Below are 26,043 nucleotides of genomic sequence, written 5' to 3'. Positions count from 1 at the left end.
AAGGTGGCACTGCAGGTGCCGAAGTAGAAGCCATCGGAACCATCTGCAAAGGAACTGCCTGAACAGCTGCAGCTATCGCCGTCGACGACGGACAATCTCTAGAGAAGTGGCCCTCCTTGCCACACTGGAAACAAATCAACTGACCCGAAGCACAACGACCAGCATGCTTCTTTCCGCACCTCGCACATCTCGGAGTGGAAGGAGGCCTAGCAAAACTCCCCTGCTGTGAAGCAGTCCTCTTGAACTGACCAGGCGCCTGCCTAGTCGCCAACTGTTTACCCTTGCCCTTCCCAGCAATCCTCTTGTCCTTCCAGGACGTAGGAACAGGGGTGGAACTAACAGTCCCCTTAGTCTCGTCGACCTTGGCCCTCTTGGCCTTACTCGCTATGCATACATCCTCAATGTCCTTACACTGCTGAACCAGTGTACCAAAGTCCCTCGAAGCAGCTCCAGCTAAATGCTCAGCAATCACCTCACTAAGTCCTCTGCGGAACTTAGCAGCCAGAAACATCGGAGTAGGAGGAACCATCCGGAAGTATGCAAACTTCACCAGCTCATTGAACTTGGCCAGGTATTCGTCAACAGACATCAAGCCCTGAACCAATCTATCAAACTCCCCCTGCTTCCTCTCCTGCGCATCGTAGGGAAAGTATCTGCCCAAGAAACACTCCTCGAAGAATGGCCATGTCAAAACACGACCCTGCATCTCATAAGCACGAGAGGTGTTCGTCCACCACTCATGGGCATCGCCCTCCAGCATGTAAGTCGAGAACATCAGCTTCTGCGGATCTGTACACTGCATGACCCGAAATATCTTGTCCAGCGACTCCAGCCATCTCGCCGCAGCAATAGGATCCAAAGACCCCTCAAACACAAGTGGCTTATGCTTCCTGAAAGCATTCAATCGGCGATCTATTACATCACGATCCTCAGCAGGCTCTACAAGAGTCTCCCTCGTCTCAGCGACATGAGTAGCACTGCCAATGTGACTCAGGCTCTCATCCTGAACACTAGGTGGAGGCAGCGGCAGTGGTGCCTGTCCTACAGCAGGACCAGCCCTCATCTCCTCCAACATGACTCTCATCATCGTCATGTTTTCCATCCTGTTCGCCTCGAGGACATCCTCAGTGGTCCTCCGGTTCGCTTCACGAACCTCTTCTGCGGCTATCCGGTTCGCCTCGCGAACAACATCCATCATTGCCGCGTTGGCCAATCTCGTGGCCTCCTGATCGGCTAACCTACCCGCCTGCATCTCAGCCAATGCAGTCAAGATAGGATCGGGTTGATCCTCAGAAGTCTCTCGTGTTCTCCCGGACCTTACCATGACTCTGCACAAGTTACACAAATTATAAGTTGATCAGGCCCACGCACTGCGATTACATATGCATTATCATAATAAAATTTGACGGAGTAAACACACAAGACAGACACAACCAAACATCCTAACTATTGCAATACATACAGGCTTTTCCCTCGAACCATTGCTCTGATACCATAAATGTAACACCCTGTATATATCCGGTAATGTTATCATACTATCGTATTAAGCAGCGCTTAATTAAAAATGCGGAATATCTTTTTCTTTTCAATTATGATGTCATTATTCATTACCAGCTTGATTACTTAACCATTTTCAAAACATCACCTGTATGTAATTGCAATAAAACAGCTAACTGAAATACCTTATAATATAGATAATAAAAGTGTGGCTCTAGTCACGGAACTACAACAACGTAGACCGCACCATCTAACAGTTTATACAACTCCAATCTAAAAGTACTAACATAAAGTGTCATGGACAATTCTCATGCTCACTCAAATAAGGCAACACGCCCAACATCAGTCTCAACAACAACATAAACATAAATAGCAGAAAACATAAACAGCATCCAAATCCAGTCATGGCAGCAATACAGCATAATATCATAATCAGCTAAGCTCTGGCCTTCTGCCGCTAGAGGCCTCAGTCACCATACTACCTGAACCTGAAATAAGCATTCCCCAAACGTGGGGTGAGATCTTTAAACAAGAAATCTCAGTAAGACAAGGGGTCCTCAAGGATCTTCCACCACAAGCTCACTTACATGTGCAATATAAGTTCAAAAGCAGTTTATCATCATCAGTTCTAAAATAGTGCAATGCAGCAGATAATCATGTCATGTGTGTCAATTCTATTCTACTGGCCAGAGAAATGCAGGATTTATATACGCCAAATACCCACACCATTGCAAGACGCCACTTGCATTCACCCCGGATCACCATATTGTATGACGCCACATACTCAGGCTTACCGTCAAGATGAAACAACACATGCATATTAAAAGCCATTACACATAAAGCTCAACATCATTTCAAATATCCAAAGCATGTAACACAGCATGCATATAACCACACCCCCATGGGACATGGTGGAACCACAACATGGCTAAACCGAGGACACGAAAGCTTACCTTGCAAGCTAACACCCAAAGCTAAGAGTCCACAGCTCAAAGTCCAAACACAGCAGATTCACAATCTGTTATGGACCAATACTATATCAATAATAATGCACCACAAGCATACAATATTAAGACAACGCCTTTCCTTTACGTTTTACGTCTTAAGGCTCCATACCAAGCCATAAGCCCTTAATCATACGATTCTGACTTAGTTCATTAATTACAGAAGTTCAACTTCATCAATCTAGGGTCCACAAACCCCCAATAGCCTACTATGCACACAGCACAGCTACTGTTCTACGAAATCCCAGAATATTCGGATATTCCTCGGGACCATAACCGGATATGCAATATCCGGATATTTCACTGTAGATACCCGGATATACAATATCCGGATATCCGGATATCCAATATCCGGATATTTCTAGGGCACATATCCGGATATTTCACGGCAGAATGCAGAAACTGCATTTCGTGAAGATATCCTTCCAAGGTTGGGTTTTTACCGATTTTTAACACTTAAACATGCATTTCTAGGTGTGTTTGACCAACCCCAACATTAAGTTATCATCTTTTAACCTTTACATGCACCAAGGTTCCATTTTTAAGCTTAAAACTCATGATCAAAGGGTGGTACAACATACCAAGGCTTAAAATAGAGGAAGAAAGGCTCTTGGAGCTCTCAAATCTGCCTCTATTGGTCTGACCTTCAAGTCACACGAAAATGGTGATCAAGAGTGATCCTTTCACACAAAAGTTCACTCCTTGAAGCTCCCACAACCAACACAAAGCCCCAACCACACCAACACAATAACTCAGCCCCAAACCTTGACTCAAACCAGCTCCCACAACTCAGAAGATGGAACCTCAACCTCCCAAGACACTCATCCAAGTGTTTACTCACTCAAAGAGGAGAAGAAATGGAGCAAAGGTGGCAACTTGGCTCACAAATGGAGGAGAAACCAGAGGCAAGCAACCAGCAGCTGACTAGCCTCCTAACACTCACACATGAGTCAGTTTTCTAGGGCAATGTGCCCTTAATAAGGGTATTTATAATCACTTACCCAATTAACACACAATATTAACTTTAATTGCTACGCTTAGCATTTTAATCCCAAACTTTGGATTCTTAACCTACTCAATTTTACAAGAATTATCATATTTTTCTTATAATTTTCAGAGCACCTTTCCGGTATGCGCTTTTCAAAGCCAGTACCGGTTTCTAGCACCAGTTCTCATTATTTGGACTTGAAACACGTTTTACAAGTCCTACATATAATTCTATTAATTATCATGCACTTATTATAATTTTCCGGGATACTTTTTCGGAACGCATTTATACCGACTAGCAGAACCGGTATCTGCACTTTTCTTCCGAAAAGTGACTTTCAGCATTCTTAATCACTTACTATAATTATTAAAGCCTCATAATAATTATTAGGGTCAATTATGGAATCATTTCCTATTTTCTCATAATTTATTAATTAAATTCCTTAATTAACGGTGCGGGTTCTTACATAGGACTTTGTGCCACTAAGTATAAATAGGTCCACTTAATTAATCATCTGTATTATTACTAATAGCTATGATAATCATTTTAATCTCAAACTTGAGATTCTGAACCTAGCCATTTTTCTTGGATTTTTCATATTTTTATTTTATTTTTCGCAGCACTTTGCCGGTACGCGCTTTTACATAGCCGATATCAGTCCCGACACCAGTTCTCATTATTTTGACTTCAAACTTTGAATTATAGTCCTAAATATTATTCTAGGAATATTCCCATACCTATTATAATTTTCTAGGATACTTCATCGGTACGCACTTATACCGTGGAGCAGAATCGGTATCTGCACTTTTCGTCAGAAAAGCGACTTTCAACATTATTAACCACTTTCTATAATTATATAAGCTTTCTCATAATTATTAAGGACAATTATGGAATTATGTCATTTATCTCATAATTAACTAATTAAATTCCTAATTTAATAGTGCAGGTTCTTACACCCTCCTTCTGATTAGTTTTGTGATCTAACTTTCTCATTTTCTGGTCTCTTCTCTTTTAGGTGATTATGGAATCTTCTACCTCTTCTGTTTTAAGGTCTCCGGTTGGCCCCAAGTCGGAGTCCACTCCTTTAGGGATACCTTCTACAACATAACCTCCTACAGCTCTTCTTAATAAATTCGTGACTTGGTGGTCTGAGAAGCAAGCATATGGTATTATTGCCTCCATTGCTCCAAATGATAATTCTTTTGCTGGGATATCTCAATTACAATCTCTAGGCCCTTGGACCCTTGATTCTGGGGCTTCTGATCACATTTATGGTAATAAGTCCTTATTCACCTCTCTTTGTACCACTGGTTCGTTTCCTCCTATTACTATAGCCAATGGGTCTTTGGTCAAATCCCATGGGATCGTTACAGTTCTTCTCTTCCCCAATTTATCTCTGGATCATGTTCTCTATGTTCCAGATTCTTCTTTTAACTAACTTTCCATTAGCTATTTGACCAAATCCATTGATTGTGTGGTTTCCTTTACTAAAATTTTTGTCATTTTGCAAGACCAGAGTTCGGGGAAGGAGATTACCAAAGGATGTGAGTCTTATGGCTTCTATCAAAATTTTCCTTCTTCTTCAGCCTGCTCTGCTGTGGATTCTCCCCTTACTATCCATGCTTGTTTGGTTCTTCCAAGTCTTGCCAAACTTCAAAAGATGGTTCCACATTTATCGTCTCTTTCTAATTTACATTGTGAGTCTTGTCAGTTTGGGAAACATACTCATAGTACGTTCCCAAGTCGTCTTAGTAATCGATCTTTGTCTTTTTTTTCTGTGGTCCACTCTGATATTTTGGGGCCAAGTCGTCATCCTTCTATTTTAGAGTTTAAGTATTTTGTTACATTTATTGATGATTATTCCACATGTACTTGGTTATTTCTACTGAAAAATCATTTTGAGTTATTTTCTATTTTTACTTATTTATAATGAAATCAAAACTCAGTTTGGTATTCCTATCCATACTTTTCATGGTGATAATGCATGTAAGTATTTATCTCATCAATTTCAGCAAATCATTTCATCTCATGGCATTCTTCATCAAATATCTTGTGCTCATACACCCTAACAAAATGGTGTAGCCGAGAGCAAGAACTGTCACCTTGTTGAGACTACTCGTGCATTGTTAATTGATGGCAATGTTCCCTACAAATTCTAGGGTGATATTATTCTCACTGCATGTTATCTCATTAATCGCATGCCCTTTTCTATTCTTCATCACTAGCTACCTCACTCTGTTTTGTTCCCTTATCAACCTTTATATCCTTTGACCCCACATGCCTTTTGTTCTACGTGTTTTGCTCATCATCTCAGTCCAAGCTTGGATAAATTAGCTCCCAAGTCTCATAAATGTGTTTTTTTTGCTACTTTCTGACTCTACGTCGATACTTTATCTATGCAGATGTTTCCTTCTCTGAATCAGTTCCCCTTTTTTGGCTCCTCTAATGCTCTTGTGGACTCTGGTTATGTTCAGTCATCTCTTCCTGCCGACTCCTTTGAATACATTCTGCCTTTGCCATTCTATTTATATAACTCTCCTTCGGTCACCTCTTCTCTTGATTAGTTACAACATGTTTCTCCATATGTTTATATGGGCTCACATCCAGCTGCATCTCCTCCCTCAGCTTCGGTCCCACCTTCGGCTAGTGACCTTCCCATTGCTCTTTGTAAAGGTACCCATGATACTCGCCCTCCGGCCAGTATACAGTTAATATTAGTTACCATCGTCTTTCTCCATCTTATTATGCATGTCTTTCCTCTTTGTCTTCTGTGTCTATTCCTAAGACTACAAGTGAAGTACTTTCACATTCCGAATGGAGACAGGCCATGATTGATGAAATGAGTGTTCTTCATCACAATGGCACCTGTGATCTAGTCCCTTTTCTGTTTGGGAAATCTGTTGTTGGCTGTCATTGGATTTATGTTGTTAAGGTTGGTCCCGATTGTCAAGTGGATCACCTTAAAGCTCACTCAGTGGAAAAGGGTTTCACTCAGGTATTTGGACTGAATTATGGTGACACTTTTTCCCCTGTGGCGAAGATGTCTTTTGTTTGCCTCTTTATTACTATGGTTGTTACTGGCTCTCTTTATAAACTTGATATTAAGAATGCTTTGGCAAATTTAGCAGTGTTGCTCAACAATTCGGTATGACTTGGAGTGAGACTGATCATTCTCTCTTTTATTATCATTTAGCTTCCAGGTCTATCTACTTGTGGTGTATGTGGATGATATTGTCATCGCAGGTAGTAATAATCATGGGATTACTCAGTTGAAGTAACATTTGTGTCATAGGTTTCAGACCAATGATCTTGGAAAACTTTGATATTTCTTGGTAATCGAAGTGGCCCAATCTAGATGGTGTTGTGGTATCTTAGAGGAAATATGCTCTGGATATTCTTGAAGAGACTACTTTGTTAAATTCTAAGTTTGTTGATACCCCTATGGATTCAAGTGTCAAGCATCTACCAAATTAGGGGGAGCCCTTTTCAGGTCCTAAATGGTATAGAAGATTGGTTGGAAAACTGAACTACCTCATAGTCACTCGACCTGACATTTCATTTGCAGTTAATGTGGTAAGTTTGTTTCTTTACTCTCCATATCAAGAACACTGGAATGTCGTCATTCGTATTCTTAAGTAAATCAAGGCATCTCTAGGAAAAGGCTTTGAATATGATGATAAGGGTGCTAATTAGGCCGACTGTCCTACTGATAAAAGATCTACTACTGGATATTATGTCTTCGTTGGAGGCAACTTGGTTTCTTGGAAAAGTAAGAAGCAAAATGTAGTTTCCAAATAAGTGCTAAAGTATAATATCACTCCATGGCTACTACTACTTGCGAGCTCATTTGGCTTCTTAAGGAGCTCAAGTTTGGAGACACTGGACCACGAACTCTCATTTGTGATAACCAAGCAGCATTGCATATTTCTTCCAATCCAATATTTCATGAAAGAACCAAGCATATTGAGATAAATTGTTACTTTGTTCGAGAGAAGGTCCTCGTTGGTAAAATTATGACCAGTTTTGTATCCTCTAATAATCAATTAGCATATATATTTACTAAGCCTTTGAGGAATCTTCGAATAGAGTATATATGTGAAAAACTTGGTGCTTATGATTTATGCTCCAGCTTGAGGGAGAGTGTTGGAAAGAATAACTGTAGTATTTATAAATATTTATTTTCTTATTTCATTTGGATTTATGTTAGGTCTAGGTTAAGCACATTAAGATTTCTATATATTGTACTCTTATGTATCAATTCAATATATGAATTCATTCAATGTGCTTTTCGTCTCTTGTTACTTTACTAAAATAAATCAAATAGTATAAATAATAATTAAAGTAAAGTTAAAATATATTTTGTAATTTATTATGAAATCATTTATTTTTAATGGGTTTTTTTCATTATAATCAACTTAAACGCCTTTTAAAATTATATGAGCCTTCTATTTTGTTATGTAAATATGAGAATAAGAGGTTGAAGATGAAGAAAAAGAAATATTCGTTTTGCAAATTTGAATATTTGTGAGAGACTAAAACATGAAATTGTTCAAAAAAATGAATGGAAAGATGTTTTTGATAAATTTTTATTTATAAAATCAAATTTTAGAGGGTCTTAAATTAAAAGAAAAAATTAAAAATTAAAATTTAGATAGACATAGAGAAGATACATTAAATAAAATGTTAATGATAAAAAAAATTAGAGAGAAAGTTAATTCAAGTGAATAATTAAACGTGCAAACAACTTTAAAAATAAGGGTATGATGTTTTTCATGTTGTAAGAAATAAAATATCTCTTATACACATATGAAAGTATGATGGGCTAATATGAAAATAAAAAAGAAAAAAATATATTGATCTCACACACTTTATACGTGTGTAGGAGATAATTATATGAGAGATAATGAATGCCAAAAATAAACATTTATATGTTCAAATTTTTTAATAACATGGGCGACGTGGGATTTCCTTCTTTTGTCTGTAGCCAATTTTATTGCTATCTGAGTACTATTTCCTTACTAATTAATGTAAATAAATTACTATTTATCATATTTAATAAATGGAATAAGTGATTAATGTTTTTTCTGGAACCGTTGTTCACCCTCGTGAAAGTAGGTGAGACCGTATGAGGAAAAAAAAGACTCACCCATATATATAGGAGATGAATTATCTCATTTTTGCTTGAAGAAATATTAAACTCTTTAATAAATGAGTTTAATGTTTTTGTTGCAGAAAAAGTTTTTCTGTTAAGTGAGTGAATGCCATTATAGAGAAGAGAAAAAAAAATTAATGAGTCCCAGTCATTTTTAAGTAAATGTGACAGAAAAAAAATTTATAAAGAAAAAGCAAAAACATAATAAAAATAAATAATGTGATCAAGTGCTTGGTGTCATAAATATTTTCATCGTTTCAACAACGATAACTGATGTCAATGCGCGTGTCATTATCAGTGTTTTAAAATCCCGCCTCACTTTTCGAGTTGACCCGGGTCAACCCTGACTCCTTTTCTCTGAGGGTTGGGGTTACAAGTTGGATCCTATATGCATATCGACCCCTCCGACTCCCAAAACCTGGCAGGGTTTTAGTGACTCCCGGGTCAGAGGGGTCAAAGACGGTCACTGCATATTTTTTTTTTTTAATTCCATGAAATAACATTGTTTTATTAAAAAAAAAATCTTTGAAAACCTAAATCTAATCGTTCTCTTCTCTCCTAGTGACCTATATGTTTTCAATCTTCACCTCACTGCCGTAAATTTTCTAGAAAAGATAAGAATTTTACCCATTCAAATGATATCCTTATGGTCGTCGATGGAAAACAAAAATCCATTCTTACTTCCTTTAAATTTTTCTTTGTCAGAGACTTTCTCAAAAGAGGCAGAACCGGGTCAGCGTAGTGATCCCATTAGAATATGAGTTTTGTACTTTGGTATCTTAATACTTTGATTAGGTTGTGTAATATTGACTTGTGGTTGTAATTGGTTAATTATGTTAAGTATATTTTGAATTTTGAATGATTGGTGGTTTGTTTTTTAATATTTTTATATAAGATATATATATATATATATATATATATATATATATATATATATATAGTTTAAAAACCTGACCCGGCCGAAGTCAGGGGTTATAGAGTCACGAGTTCAATAGGGGGTCACGGGATCACTACGCTGACCCGATTTTATATATTTTTATATAAGATATATATATATATATATATAATCGGGTCAGCGTAGTGATCCCGTGACCCCCTATTGAACTCGTGACTCTATAACTCCTGACCTCGGCCGGGTCGGGTTTTTAAACACCGGTCATTATTAACCACACGTTCGTCATATTATCTTGGTGCAATCACCGATTGGATTATAGATCCATATTGGACAAGTAAACATATATTTTCCTCAGTAATACGTATATGAAGTTGAATTGGTACAAATCATGTATCAGACTAGTTGTAACTTATAAGTATCCATCTAACATGAAGTCTTCAAAACTTGCAGTTGTTATACAAACTAGTCAGAGAATGTGACTTTGAAACCTTTCGGGAAAATTCTAATTTTTTTACGCATATAATTAAGTAATACATTTCTCCTGGAGAAGAATTGTGTCTCCTGCATACACAATTCACAATTCCTCTTAACAGGAGAAATTATATTCTTCTAAAATTATATAAGCCTTCTATTTTGTTATGTAAATATGAGAATAAGAGGTTGAAGATGAAAAAAAAAATATTCATTTTGCAAATTTAAATATTTGTGAGAGACTAAAACTTGAAATTGTTGAAAACAAAAAAGGAATTAAATCGAAAGATGTTTGTGATATATTTTTATTTATAAAATCAGATTTTAGATGGTCTTAAATTTTAAAAATAAAGTAAAAATTAAAATCTAAAATGTAAATGATAAAAAAAATTAGAGTGTAAAGTTAATAAGTCAAGTGAATAATTAAACATACAAACAACTTTAAAAATAAACATTTATATGTTTCAAATAAATTACTATTTAGTGATATCTGAGTACTATTTCCTTAATAATTAATGTAAATAAATTTCTTTTTAGTTTTTTCACATTAATAAAGGGAATAATTAATAAATTACTTTTTATCACATTAATAAAGGGAATAAGTGATTAATGTTTCTTCTGGAACAGTTGATCACGTCATGTGAAGTGCTTGGCGTCGTAAAGATCTTCCTTGTTCCAACAACCATAAGTCGATATCCGATGTCACTGCTCGTGTCATGACTAACCACACATGTATGTTTCTCTGTTTTTCTATAAATTCTAGTCTATTTTGTCTTACACACTAGGACACATTCTTAACACTCTCCTTTCTAGTTTCTTGCCGAGTGCCGTGGATATGGGGAAGCTCATGCATGCTGTTCAGTATAATGGCTATGGTGGAGGCCCTGCTGCCTTAAAGGTTTTTCAACTTCATATCATTCTTATTACTGCAGTTTTTTGGGATTAAAATTTTTCTTTCAATTCTTCCCTCTAAGTGGTTTTTTTTTTATTTTTCCTTAGTTCCTTAATTCTTGTATTCTTGTTCTGGCATGTCATTTAGGCCCAGCAAGTTAGACTCAATATCAATAGCCCACCTCTTGAACCTTCCAGAGAGCATTCCATAGTGGGTCTGAATAAGGAATAGAAATGGATGAAAATTTTACATTTATGACAAAGAAATCACGGAATAAGTAGTGGGCCTGAAACATATTAAATTTTTCCATGTGGTGGTACAACTCTTGTCCCCCACTCCTCATTCTCTTTTGGAGAGTGACCTTGGCTCTCTAAATACTTTTTTCTTCTATTGAAGGGATATCATATATTCTATTCATGAGTTGTTACTCTACAAAATATAGAATTACCATAACCATTTACAAACTTCCCCCTTTGAGATATAACACCTAGGGAACTCTAATAGAGTCTTGTTCCGTACCATTGCTATTAAAAGTGCCCCAAGATTGACATAATATATCCCTTGAGGGATACATCAGTGGCTCTACAAACACAAGCTGTTCAATTCTTAAATGGAAAATGTCTAAACTGTTCTTTTTCTGTTTTTAAACTTTTGTGTTGCATGAATTCTTTGAGAGTGAAGATTTACATAGTGTGAATGAGAATAGGCAACCACTGATTGGTTCCAATAATCATGTTGTGTAATGGTGGAAGATTTGGGTGGCTCTTAGGATGCTTTGGTTAATTACTTACAGAACAAATGTATGTAGGAAGAAAAGAAAAATTGATGTTGAGATATATAAAATCATTAATGTAACCTCACCCAATAGCTTAAACTTTTGGGTTGAATTGGTTCTTTACATGGTATCAGAGCCTTGGTGTACCGGGTTCAATCCTCACCCCCCACTTTCTTTCTAGTGGAATTTCTTTCTTCGCACAGATAGGTGGGCCTGTGCATTGTCCACCTAATGTAGCCTTACCTAATAGCTTAAGCTTTTGGGTTGAATTGGTTCTTTACAGTTGACAATTTATGTGTTATCCGAACATTGATATTGTTGTTGTTGAGATAACTTCAATTGTGTCTTAAGAGAGAATGGCTTCATGTATCAAATTGTCGCCAAAATCTATCAACCATGATTAGATTTATAAATTGAGAATTACATCTTGTCGCGTGTGTTAAGAATTGGTGGTGTTTTTAGTTAGTAGTCTCTCTCTCTCTTATAGAAAGGACCTTGATTTCTCTCAATCCTATCTTCTGTTAAATTATGAGAGCATTATTATAGGTTTAACCTCCTCCATATACCTTCTCTTCTTTGTTAACGTATATTAAGGATATATAATTAAAGAAACCATTGTTTTTGGCCTAGTCAAAAAATTTCTTCCTATCTCTTCTTAAAAATTAGAGGGACAACGTTGCATAAAATCGAACCTCCCCTCTACCCTCGCAAAGCTGGAAAGCCTTGTGCATTGGGATTTGCCTAACATTTTCTTCCCATACAAAAATATATGGTGACTGAAACTATGACATTTAATTGGAGTCCAAAGTAATCTAATAAGAATTTGCTCTACTAACCTAAATCTGACTTCCTCAATCTTTTTCAAAAGGGAAAACTTCTTTGTACTTGTATTACATACATTATTATTAAAATTTAGTGGATTATACGATTTTCGTTGGACAAGCATGTTGTGCTTCTCTCTAGTAACTGGTCAAAAGAAGTATATGAATGATGACTTCTTTGGAAGAGGAGACTTATACCTTTTTCTAATAAACTCCCTTATTTTATTGAGGATAAAAAGGGAGCTACAGAATAGACTTTTGTGCTAATATCATATGAAGCTAATATCTATAACAATAATTCTGGCATCTTTATCTGTGTGCCCTTCGTGTTTGTCTAAGAAAAAAGTCAATCAAAATGCATTTTATTTGATTAGGAAGCATCAATGACATAAAGAATATTTGTAAATTACAAATGCTATTTAATTAGAATCTATACTTATTGCAGCATGTTGAAGTTCCTTTACCCACTCCCAGTAAAGATGAGGTTTTAATCAAATTGGAAGCAGCTAGCATAAATCCATTCGATTGGAAAGTACAAAAAGGCATGGTGTGGCCACTTTTGCCTCGCAAATTCCCATTTATACCATGTAGCTTTCTTTCCTTTTCTCTCGCTATTTTTGTGTATTTTCATTTATGCCAAAGAGATTTTAGTATTTTATGTTTAAACATTGGCATCTTCACCTTTAGAAATTAACAGCAAGTTCTTATAATAATAATTTCAAGCAGTTGTCTTTGACAAGAATCTGATGAATATCCGTCTCTTCTTAAATGTATAAAATTTATAGGCGATGATCTTATGTGTAACACCCCTCTCCAGCAAAGAGGATTATACCCAATAATCAGAATGAGAACGATTGTATTTCATTCACCTAAAGTAAAACAACACCAAATCATACCACCACGTTCATCAAGTTCATAGATAAATTAATTACAGGCCCGAATAGTTTAAAATTCACAACAGAATGTCCCTTGAAAATTCTAAGGCCACCAAAAAGTAGTACATAGAAACATCTAATCAAAATACAGCAATCATATCATAGAAATTCACCGCAGCTTAGGACTATCCTCTTGGATCTTCAGACATGCCACATGATCCCATAAGGGGTGAGAATTTTCTTAATAAGTTATAAGAGGTTCTATCCCTCTTCTTACCACTCATCCAAGGCAGAAATAAGGTTGTAACACTTGATAAAATATTCTGCACATTAAATCAATGAGTATATGTCGAACTTTCAATGAACCATAACATCAAGATTAGTAATAGTATGACATCACTGCTATACGGTTCAAACCAACTTCACCTTAACACTATGTGTGCAACTAGTTGACCTATGCATATATTTGAGTTCAAAATAATGTGAGGCGTCCCTCACACTGCCAACTATCATATTCCTCAAGTTGTAGAATATGGCACAAGTGAAAAATTCACAATTTTAGTGCATGTGTAAAGGTAATTAATCTTTATTACAGCTATTTATAAGCATTCCCACAATGGAACAAGTGAAAAGTACATTCATACCTATCCATTAACACAATTGTGATATAATAGAGTTTCATCTTTAGATTCATCAAATTAAATTAGTCATTTTCGGCCTTCTATATCTGGGTATTTCACATCGTATATCCGGATACGTGCTCCATGTATATCCGTATACAAGGCCCAGATTTTCTGGATAATTCCCCTGAGATATCAGAATACCTGGGAACAATAGGATGTGAATCGACCAAAAAATAAATACTTAGACAATCACACTCAAAATTATCATTTTGTACTAAAGTATTTACATAAAGTTCATATCATATTTCAGGTTAAAAACATCACAACACCTAAGGACCTAGGTTACCATTTTCTACCCAATTTGATCCCAAGATATCCACATGCAAGTTTGTAACATAATAAAACTGGAGCAATTGACGAATTTTTGTTTAGTACCCTTCCCACCATTCTGTTTTTACCAGTTTAATACACATGCAATTGATACAACATATTTTCAGATCCATGGCAGAAGCTAGGAAGGACCTATCATAACTTACCTCTCTTGAAACCTTTGTGAACGGGTAGGCTTGGGGTTGTATCCTTAGCTCCACAAAGTTGTTACCTTTGAAGTGTAATGCTACACTTATTCCTGCCCTTGCTTCAGATTCTTTCTTCTTTGCTAAATTCCCAGAGTCACTAAATTTAGGAAATGGTAGTTATGAGTGTTTAGCCTCTAGTAGGAAGATGGAGTGATGATTTCTTGATAGAGACCTTAGTTACACAAAATTCAGAGGTTGGAGAGATGAATTTGCATATAACAGTAAGGAAGTGGGAGGTGAGGTATAGGAGAGATGGGAGTTAGTGGGTGGAAGGAAAACGTATAGAGGAGAAAGAGTGTAGGGGAGGGAAAAATTATTTGGTCTAAGAAGCCCCCTTTTACTTATAATTTTTTTTATAACTATCTATTTATAAATTTATATTTTACTTATTCTCTTTCTCATAAATTATAAATTTGAAATGAAGGGTATTACACTACTCCCCCCTTAAAGAATTTTGCCCTCAAAATTCAAAAGCGTACATGCTGAAAGAGTTATAGATGTTGTTGTAGTCGATACTCTCTCTCCCAAGTGGCCTCCTTAGGTAAACGTCCTTCCCATTAGACCTTGACCAGTGGAAATATCTTGTTTCTCTACTGCCTGGTATCTTGGTCTATGATCCGTATGGGTCTAGTGAGAATGGTCAGGTTTTCACAGACTTGTACCGACTCCGGGTAGATGACATGAGAAGGATCAGAAGGATATATTCTCAATTGGGAAACATGAAAGACATCATCAAGGTTGGATAGAGAAGGTGGAAGAGTAAGCCGATAAGCGATAGGCCTGACTCGATAAAGGATTCGGAAGGGAGCAAGGTACCTGGGACTGAGTTTCCTGACTCCAAGGGCTCTGCCCAAACCTATAGTCGGAGTGACTCTCCAGAAGATTTGTTATCCTTCCTCGAAACTCAAAGGCATGTGCCTATTATCATAATAACTCTTTTGTTTGTTCTGAGCTATAGCTAATCTTTCTCTATTACTTGAATCTGTCCAGACGTCTACTCGACTAACTCTAGCCCCAACACCTGCCTCTCGCCAACCTCGACAGCGACTTGCATCTCCTACCATAAAAGACCTCATATGGGACCATGTCAAGGCTAGAATGGAAGTTGTTGTTATAGGCAAACTCCACAAGTGGATTGTACCTATCCCAACTACCCATTGCTCAAGCACACAAGCCCGAAGCATGTTTTTCAGGGTTTGGATCATCCTCTCCTCCTGGCCATCCGTTTGAGGATAGAAGGCAGTGCTCAACTTCAACTGAGTGTCAAACGCCTCCTATAGGGCTCCCTAGAATCTAGAAGAGAATTTGGGGTCCTTATCACTCACTATGCTCGAAGGCACTCCGTACAGTCGAACTGTCTCCCGTACGTAGAGGTGTACAAGTTTCTCCTCGGTAAAGTTGGTCTTGACTTGCAAGAAGTGCGCAGTCTTGGTCAATCGATCCACCGCTACCCGGATAGCATCATGACCAGAAGAAGTCCTGGGAAGACAAATCACGAAGTCTATGAAACTGGAATCCCACTTCCACTCAGGGATTTCTAAGGGTTGCAATAACCCTGCAGGTTTCTGGTGTTCAATTTTCACCTTCTGACAGGTGAGACATCGAGCAACATACTCAGCCACATCTTTCTTCATGCCTAACCACCACAAATGCTGCCGCAAGTCTCTACACATCTTTGTAGCATCGGGATGAATAGTAAATTGCCCCTTATGAGCCGTGTCTAACATCTCCAAAATTAGCTCACCTTTAGGTACTATTGCGATCACGACAAGTATACCGGTTGTACAAGTAATAAAGAGATGAGTAATATATCGTTCCCACGAGAATTTATATATCAAGCACTATTGTCACTACTCTACCAAAGTTGGATCAACCAGAATGATTTTTATAAAAATGATTGAAATATAAAACTAGAAATTGAAACTACCAAACAATTATAAAGAACAAAATCAAGAACTCAAATTGACACTTAAAATAAAAATCAATAATTCAAAAGCGTAGCTAGGGTTTTAATTTTCCCAATTTTCTCCTAATCAATCTACCATTTCCCTCAATCAATATTCAAACTGATGTTGTTGATAATTCATTATAGATTAATCAAAACCCAATCCCTTAGTATTTCAATTCTTTGACCTATTAAGAATCTTAATCCGTTAGTGATTTCGCCTAGGGCAAGCATTAAGAGCGATGAACAAACAAAATCATAGGTTTCATCAGTCTATCCCTAGATCAAACAAAACCTAGCAATTATTCAGATCAGAATTTCACACCAGCATCCCTATTGTCATGCAAAACTCAAGTATCCCTTTATGAGTGACCAATTCACAAAAGAATTAAGAATGAAATGCAGAATAATTGCACAACATGAAAGATTGAATATTAAATTGAAAGGAAAGAGTAAATACAATTAAGATTCAAAAAGTTCCATGTAGCCCTAACTACCAGAAAACTTAACCTGATATAGTCGGAAACCTAAGACAGTAGATGAAAAACTAATAAAAGCAATAAAAAGAACTTAGATGTCGATCTCCACGGTGAATCTTTGACCCTCTCCTCGACTTCCCAGTCTAGGAACAAAGCTTTCCCCCTCTCCATGTCGCAGAAAACTGCATACCGATAGCTCTATTTCTTCCTTTTTTATAAAAAGATCTATGAGCCTTTCTTTACGAGATGCTCGCTGCATTTGCTCTCTGAAGTGAGCAAACCAGCGAGAAGAATGCTGAAAATGTGTCACTGCTCACTGAATTGCTTGTTGTAACGAGCAAGCCAGTGAGGAAGCTTTAAAAATATTTGTCTTGTGATGTTTTCTCGCTGTAGCGAGCAACCCAGCAAGTTGCAGCATGAAAAACACTCCTTTGGCTTTTCCTTGGCTTAAGTCTTGTCTTCCTCCGGCTTCCCAATACATTTTTCCCTGAAGCCAATATATTTTTCAATCAGTATCTGACCAAGCACAAAAACTCTAAAAGTCTTTTACATCTAATAATATTTACCATGTCTTCGACACTATTTAGTATACTTTTGGTCCTAAAGACATGATATAATTGACACTTAACAAGCACCACGATCCTGCCCTGGTACCTCAATAGGTCATCGTCCTCTCGGAAGATGTCCTGTTGTTCCAACAAGACTACCAAATGGGGATCTCTCTGTGTAGCCTCTTGAATCAGGTCGATTAGCTCATTCTCTCCGCGAGTCGTACTCACCTATAAATCATGACTCACGATGTTCAGGGATAAACTCATGTCACTGAATCTCTCAAACAATTCCCACTCTCTCAGCTACGAGATATGTAGTGACTTTCTGCTCAAGGCATCAGCCACCACAATCGCCTTTCCAGGATGGTACTTGAGTTCGAACTCATAATCTTTGAGGAACTCATGCCATCTTCTCTGTCTCAAGTTGAGCGTTTTCTGATAAAAAAGGTACTTCAAGCTCTTGTGGTCACTATAGACCTCAAACTTTGCCCCATACAGATAATGCTGCCACATCTTCAGGGGAAAGACGATGCTGCCAACTCCAAGTCGTGAGTGGGGTAGTTTTCCTCATGCACCTTCAACTGGCGGGACGCATAGGCTATCACCTTCCGATCCTGCATCAAAAACCAACCCAACCCCTTGTAGGAAGTGTCACTGAATACCTTAAATTTCCCTAAGGGATCTGCGATGGTTAGTATAGGAGCAGAGGTCAACCACTGCATCAACTCTTGATAACAGTCTTCACACTTTTGTACCCTCACAAAAGGTGTTCCCTTTCTAGTAAGGCGAGTAAGAGGCAATACAACAACAAATTGATCCAAAAAGGTTTAAAGATCTTGTTTATGTAATCCATGAACACCGCTGGAGCATTGATGAGTCCGAAAAGAACAACCCGGTACTCATAGTGCCCATAACAGGTTCCGAAGGCGATTTTCAGAATATCCTCAGTTCGAATCTGAATCTGGTGATATCCCAACCTCAGATCTATCTTAGAAAACACTCGCGCACCCCTAAACTGATCCATCAAATCATCTTTCCTACGGAGAGGATACACATTCTTCATTGTTACCTTGTAGATCAAGATGTCATCGAGGAATACAACAACAACAAATTGATCCAAAAAAGGTTTAAAGATCTTATTCATGTAATTTATGAACATCGCTGGAGCATTGATGAGTCCAAAAGGAACCACCTGGTACTCATAGTGCCCATAACGGGTCCTTTCTGATCTCATAGTCCATTACTACTTTTTTGCAATATATGACAGCTAAATCAAAACATGTACTCATGCAGTCGATTTTCTTAGTTATATAAATTTGCAATCTTAAATCTCTCTGCTATTGCATATCCATCAAATGATATGGAATCAAGAGCATACGAAACTATTTTTAAATCAATTAAATTGTATTAGTTTAACTTGATATTTTAGTCTTTTCCTTTGTTGAAACTGGATTTTAATTTCAATGTAGTTTACAACTTGAGCCTGCCAAATCATTTACATTTTTAATTTATCTTATGTGTTCCAAATCTTTCTAGAGCCTCATGCTGAAAATACTACCTTTTGTAATAGGCGGTGATATAGCAGGAGAGGTCATGGAGGTTGGTCAAGTTGTCAAAAAGTTCAAACCTGGTGACAAAGTTGTAGGCCATGTTGACCCCAATGTAAGTCTTTTCTATTAATAGATCATATCTTTGAAGATTTTATTGTAAAAGAGAATTCTTAGGGAATTTTAAATCTTATGCTTTGTTCTGAAATCTTTCAAATTTTCCTTTAATTAGCATTTTAGTCTTTGTTCAAGTCCGAAATTATCATATTTCATTTATCCAAAACTTTCTATTATTAGTTCCGTACTAATTATTTCTTGTATCTTATTGTGCATGAACATATTTAGTGATCTAAAAATTGCATTTGATCTTATTTTACTTGTTACTTCTATTAATTAAGTAATTGATGGTGGTGTTTATCATAAATGATCTGTGAACATAATGTATAATGTAGCGATCCCATTTTGGTTGTATAGGCAAATAGTGTGGAGTTTATAAAGCCTTGAGCCCTTCCACCATTGTAGGGGACCTTTGAGATCACCATCCCAAAATCTAGCTCAAAGGGTAGAAGGGCTTAAGGCTTTTATAAATCCCACACTAATTGCCTATACAACCAATCTGGGATCCTTACATATAAGTTGGATTCTGGCATTTTGAGACTAAAAATAGTTTATCGCACAAGTTATCCCAATTTAAATCTACGCAAACACTCTACATCACTAATTACTATGTTTCTTTTGTCTATGGTCTATTTCTTCTTTTATTTTTAAATTATAAACAGGAAACAAAAATCCTAATACATGTGTATTTAAGTTATCTGATTCCTGCATTTGACTTTACTACACTTCAAGAAATGATACAAAGATGTTATGAATGTATCAGAGTACAACTTGGATGGGTTAAATACTTTTTAAGTTTTTATGAGTAATATAAGTCTTTCCTAATACTTGTTCAGCTATGGCTTGCAATTTATCAAAGAAAAGTCTTGTTTTTATATCAAACCACTCTCCATTAAACCCCGACTAACGAGGATGGGGTGAGACCAATACTTGTATGCAGCCTTACACTTGCATAATTGCAAAGAAGCTGTTTCCCGGATTTAAACATGTGATTTTTCAGTCACAAAGGAATAGTTTTACCACTGTTCCATGCTCGCACTCTTAAAAGTGTTGTTTTATAATTCATGAAATTTTATTATGGTAGACTGGTGGAGGACTAGCTGAGTTTGCTGTTGCTAAGGAGAGTGTCACTGCTTTGAGACCATCAGAAATCTCGGCATCTGAATGTGTTGGCTTACCTGTTGCTGGTCAGACAGCTCTCCAGGCAATCACCGAATCCATAGGGATCAAACTTGATGGAAGTGGTGAAAGGAAAAACATCTTGATCACTGCTGCATCAGGTGGTGTAGGTCTCTATGCAATTCAACTGGCAAAGCTGGGAAACACTCATGTAACAGCCACATGTGGAGCTCGCAACATTGAATTGGTCAAAAGTTTAGGGGCTGATGAGGTACTTGACTATAAGACCCCAGATGGTATTGCTTTGAAGAGTCCATCTGGTAAGAAATATGATGCAGTGATCCACTGTGCAGTTGGAATTCCTTGGTCCACCTTTGAGCCTAACTTGAGCAAGAATGGAAAGGTTATAGACATATCTCCTACCTTTCGTTCCATGGTGACAGTTGCTTTGAAGAAACTTACCTTCTCCAAAAAGCAACTTGTGCCTGTGTTTTTAAGTCCAATGAGTAAGAGCCTTCAATATCTTGTTGATTTGGTCAAGGAAGGAAAGCTTAAAACAGTTATAGACTCCAAATATCCTTTAAACAAGGCTGAAGATGCCTGGGCTAAGAGTATTGATGGTCATGCTACTGGGAAGATAATTATTGAGTTCTAGATATTAATTACATAATAATACTGCTCCATAAACTCTGTAAAGTTGTACACTTCATTATATGAAATAATTCAGGAATGCCTTGTAGTTTTACATTGGTATGACATGAGTCACGTATCATTTGTTGTGTCCCTAGAAACTAACAACAAATGAATGGATCTCATTTTATTGGGAATAAAAGTTGAGGCTTCACTGATATTATGTACTGTGTATATCATAGACGATGATTGGATTTATGTTGTTGGTACTTTAAATATGTGACTTTTGTTTCAAAAAGGAATGATTTCAAGTGGCATGCAGTTCAGAAGTTAACTGCTTGATCTAGTACTAAATATTTTTATGTGGTTTCAACTTGAAGTTCACTCCAAACCACAAAGTTGGATAAAAAGGACTCCTTCCTTGGAAATGTGAAGTGTGTAAAAATGGTACACATGCAATAAAGTTGCTCAAATTTTCCTTGCCTTAAAAACACACAGGATATAGAAAGTAATCAAGAGAGAGATTCTTATGAGTTATGAGAGAGTAGACAAAGATGGAGAAATATTGTTCCGGAAAGGATGCACTAATTTGATTTTAGTTAGGCTGTGTTTTAAGTGTTTATATTGATAAATCAAGTGAAGTATAACTAAGCTAATCAAAGTTGGTTTATAATTGATAGGATTGATTTGCGTCAGCACAAAGGTCTCAGGTTCAATTGTTCTTGATGAAATCCCCAGTGACACATCATTCAGCAACTTTTCCTTTCCTAAATTTTTTGGTTTGTCCAAGGTGAAGTACACAACTTATGTGACCCAGTCAAACACACTTGAACATATACTAGCATTCTCAAATATAAATGAAACTAATTCTAATGGCTTAGTAATCTTTTTAAAACCTTTGACTATTATAACAATTTTACGAAATATTAAACTCTTCACACGATTGAATGATAAATGATTTTTATCTTTAAAGTATTATAACTAAGGCTTTAACGTTTCTACAGTGAATGTAGATAAGTTATCTATATTTGCTCTCAAAACGATATCGTTTTGGGTTGAAAAATTAAAAAACTATAATGAAAAAGACTATTATAATCCTGAAATAAATTATAATTACAAAAATATCTTGATTTCCGCCGTCGTTTTAAGCTCAATGTATTTATTGACGGTAGAAAAAGCGAACCCAACTAACTAAACTGCTAAAACTTTAAGTAAAATGTTTTAATTTTAATTTACTATCAATTAAAAAAAACGATATTGTCTAGTCAATAATGTGTTATTCTTTGCGAGTTTTACCTAATGATGAGCTCGCTGAGCTGATTAGCTTACTCACAATTCTTGTTCCTAACACTCAGTTGATACGCTAAGAAAACGATTATGTTTCTTATCCGAGAGTTAATTAAAGAAAGTCATAGTTTGCTCTCTGAAATTAGGGTCAGCTTAAAGTTGGCAAGTTGAATAAATAAAATAAAAAATAAAAAACCCTTGAAAAGTGTAATTTGATGCAATGATTAAAATGCAAGGACTAATTTATCAAAAAAAAAAAAATGCAAGGACTAAAACATAAATAGCAGAATTATGAAATATGATACCAGATTGAAAGAAAATGACTGAATGTAAAGCCAATAGTTGAAATTAAAGGTACGACGTGTAAATTGAGATAAATAACTTGATATTGATGTGTTGTTATCTTGTGATGTTCTTCAGAATTGAGTATACAACTACTACTTATATATATAATATATCCCTACTAAAAGTACGTGTCACGCTATTAATCCCTGTAATTGACTAACTCAATTATGATTAGAATTTAGAAGTAATTTAACATCTAGAGATAGCTTCATAACTATATGTTTGAAACTGGTTCAATTGTTCCTATTTTTAAGGAGATGGTTTCCATCACCTCTTTACTTGGTCAATGCTTCAGTTAATGGATAGTTATTTAGATAATTAAGGCTCAAAATCCATTAACTCATTAATAGAGGAGGAAAAGTGAGCAGTTCGTTCCGTCATTAATCTGTCAAAAAATAAATCACTTCATTTCATTCCTCTTTTGAGAGTGATTAAAAAATTTAACCCGTCCCGAACTTGTTTTACATTAAAAAAATAATCAAAAAACTCGGTCCCGCAAGTTGGCGGATTAGGCTGGGCGAGCTAAGCGAATTGAGTGGATTGTAAAATTCAGCCTATCCCATTTTATTTAGAGGGCGAGTCGGCCCGTCAGGCCGATTTTATTTTGCCAGCCTTACTTCTTGCACATAATCCACTAGATCCAACTAATATAAACTTAGGCTTGTTAGCAATTTGGTCTTACTAATTAAGTTCAATGGACTAATTGTTTTTATAATGAAAAAAAAAATTAAAAGTTTCTTAGAGAAGTCTTTTTAAGTTGTATGTTAACTTTTTCGAGTTTTTGTATTTATATTTCAATTTTAATCTTATATATTTATAAATTTTATTCTTTATCCTGCAGATTTACTTTAATGACAAATTATTCATCTCTCTCCTAAACAACTTTATTAATTTACCGAATAACTTTTAATTTTAATTTTAGCTTAAAAATAACTTTTAAATTAAAAAAAATACCCCGAACAAACTGCTAGGAAGTATGGGAAACCTGATAATAATAATAAAAAGAAAGAAGGATTAGCTGAATGTAAAATGTTTCTTACACACTACTTTCTTCACACTATTCGTTACAAGAAACAAAAAACAAAAACAAAAAAGGAGTGATGGAAAGTATGTTTAAGGTTCACGGGTTTAAATTTAGAAGAATTTTCTCAAATCTAAGAGTTCAACATCAGTGAAGATACAACCTTTTTTTTTTTTGTATCTGATCACTGAAGATACATTCAAGAGTCTAAACAATCAAACATATAAAATATTCAACTTTGCAATATTTGAATGTTTTATGTACTTGCTTGTTTAGAGTCTTCAATACGCAATAATTGAGAACTAGGGGCCGAAATAATAAAATAAAACTAACACCAGTTGCGAACTGGGGGCCGAAATCACGTCTATTGTCGGTGGCAACAAAATTAAATATGCAAAGTTCAAACATAATGTTGCTGCCACATTGCTTATGAAAGTGCACAGCAAATACATGAACCTCAAAATATGACTCTAGTTTTACTTTATTTATACTTACGAACAGTTCTTCTGGGATCTGGATCCTCTAATGTGAAAATTCACATGACTATATAATATGGGGAATCATAACCATACAAAGGTGGATCAATAGTAAAAATGGAGGAGAGAAAAAAAATGATAAAATAGGTAATTACGAAATCATAACCGTTGATTTACCTTTGTATGATTGTGATCTTCACACATAGATCCATTTCCGTTCTTCTGATATTTCAAAGCCAACACATGAATCTCCAATTGTATTCAAAACAGACCTGCACCAAGCACGTTGACCAAGAGGGAGAATTTCCTGTTTTAAGGTTAATTTTGTAACACAATGAACTAGAGTTGTCATAGAAAATATATAGTGCCATGTGCTTAATTAATAATAGCTGGATTCAGGTTCATCAATAATTTACCAAGATGCACCAGATTTCATTTTTTTTTTCATTAAGAACTCCTTAATTAAACTAAAATTTCTCAGGAAAAAAAACAATGGAATAAGATATTCATTTTCATGAGTGGTAATATGAACCCCAAATGGATAAATTATCAAAAGGGTAGGGTTCGAATCCTAAAAAATACTTTTAGGCCACAAATAAATAATTGTATTTGTAATGATGGATTCAGGATACTCACCCCAAATAAGAAATTAGGGGCATAGAATGAAAACAAAATAAAATAAAAAAACTGACCTTAACCAATTCTTTAGTGCACCAGATCAGACCTGCACCAGAGACAAGCCTGAACTAAAACCAAAGGTCCAAAACTAACACAAGTTATGAACTAGGAGCAGAAATCATAAAATAAAACCAATTGGGACTTAATTCCCAAATTTCAGCACCAAGAGAATTGAAGAATGCAAGCTAATAGAGAAATTCAGTCCAATCTAAAAGAAAACCTCTCTTATATACAAAAATCCCATAATTAAATTCTAAATTTATATGAATATTTTTAATAATATCATCTAATTTTACTTTTTACTTTTTACTTTTTCTTATTAAATTTTAATTCTTAAAGCTAACATTAACTTTGTTAGCATCCTCTTAATTACATTTTATTTACCTAATTTTTAAACTCATATATTTGCTTTCCTTATTTATATGTTTATTTCTTGAGTATTTCTATCCCAATTGAATTTTGAATTTAAACAAATTCTTTCAATAACAGTACTTTTTTTATTTATTTTTTTCATATTAAATTTAATTTTGTTATCATTGACCTTATTTAATTATTGATTTTCCATAAAATTAAGATGATGGTGACCTATGAAGCACTGACACTTCAAAAATCCTGACGTGTCGTGTTCGACACTCATCGACACTTACCGATACTCCGACATTTTTCGATACTCCAATACTAGTTGCAATGACTCAAAAAAGGTTCAAAAGTTACATTGTGTTACATTTTGAGTTCCAACTATTAGATTTGTTAGATTACAATTACGATTTATTGAATTTAATGTAAACATTTGAGATATATTATGTTTTTTTGCAAAATTGATGGGTATTATAAGTTTAGCTTTATTTTATGGGATAGGTTATTCTACCTATCATTTTTTCTGCATACATTTGCCTACCACCCTCCAACACCGTTAGATCAGAATCTCAAGAAGAAAGAAAAAGATAAATGTTAGTTAAGATTATGATCTAATGGTGTTTTAAAATGGTAGGCAAAAGTAGACAGAAAAAATGATAAATAAAATAATCTATGACTTATTTTATTGTTAAATTATTGAATACTAAATATAATATACACTACCTAAATTAAAATATTATATAATATCAAAACATGTTGTGACATATCAAAATTCATTATTTTTTAAAATTAACGTATGTCGTGTTATATCGTATCTCATTTACCGTATCGGTGGAACATAGGTGGTGACATGTGACATGCCATTTTCTTAGCCAAGAAGGTAACTTAATTAATTTATTCTGACTTAGCTAGAACGCATA

At 35.6% G+C, this 26,043-nt stretch overlaps 1 protein-coding gene across 1 annotated transcript; it reads left to right on the top strand.

Annotated features, from left to right (window-relative positions):
• The first annotated feature begins 10,842 nt into the window (after positions 1 to 10,842).
• Positions 10,843 to 21,148, top strand: LOC133288611 (chloroplast envelope quinone oxidoreductase homolog). The gene is made up of 4 exons (XM_061486412.1): positions 10,843 to 10,905; positions 12,941 to 13,082; positions 19,117 to 19,208; positions 20,295 to 21,148. The coding sequence occupies exons 1-4, from the start codon at positions 10,843 to 10,845 to the stop codon at positions 20,982 to 20,984; spliced, it is 987 nt and encodes a 328-aa protein (XP_061342396.1). The 3' UTR covers positions 20,985 to 21,148.
• The last annotated feature ends 4,895 nt before the right edge of the window (positions 21,149 to 26,043 follow it).

The sequence above is a fragment of the Gastrolobium bilobum genome, unplaced genomic scaffold, assembly GCF_033153095.1.
Source record: "Gastrolobium bilobum isolate Gb01-03AN ecotype WA unplaced genomic scaffold, APGP_CSIRO_Gbil_v1 utg132830, whole genome shotgun sequence".
NCBI lineage: Eukaryota > Viridiplantae > Streptophyta > Magnoliopsida > Fabales > Fabaceae > Gastrolobium > Gastrolobium bilobum.
Note: the sequence above shows the minus strand (reverse complement) of the source record. Positions and strands in the feature narration are given on the sequence as shown.

What these genes read in the sequence shown, in the direction of transcription:
- LOC133288611 (XM_061486412.1), top strand. Translation starts at nt 10,843, where the DNA reads ATGGGGAAGCTCATGCATGCTGTTCAGTATAATGGCTATGGTGGAGGC. An exon ending in CAAATTCCCATTTATACCAT is followed by an intron (nt 13,083 to 19,116) that starts GTAGCTTTCTTT and finishes CTTTTGTAATAG; the next exon opens with GCGGTGATATAGCAGGAGAG. An exon ending in TAGGCCATGTTGACCCCAAT is followed by an intron (nt 19,209 to 20,294) that starts GTAAGTCTTTTC and finishes TTATTATGGTAG; the next exon opens with ACTGGTGGAGGACTAGCTGA.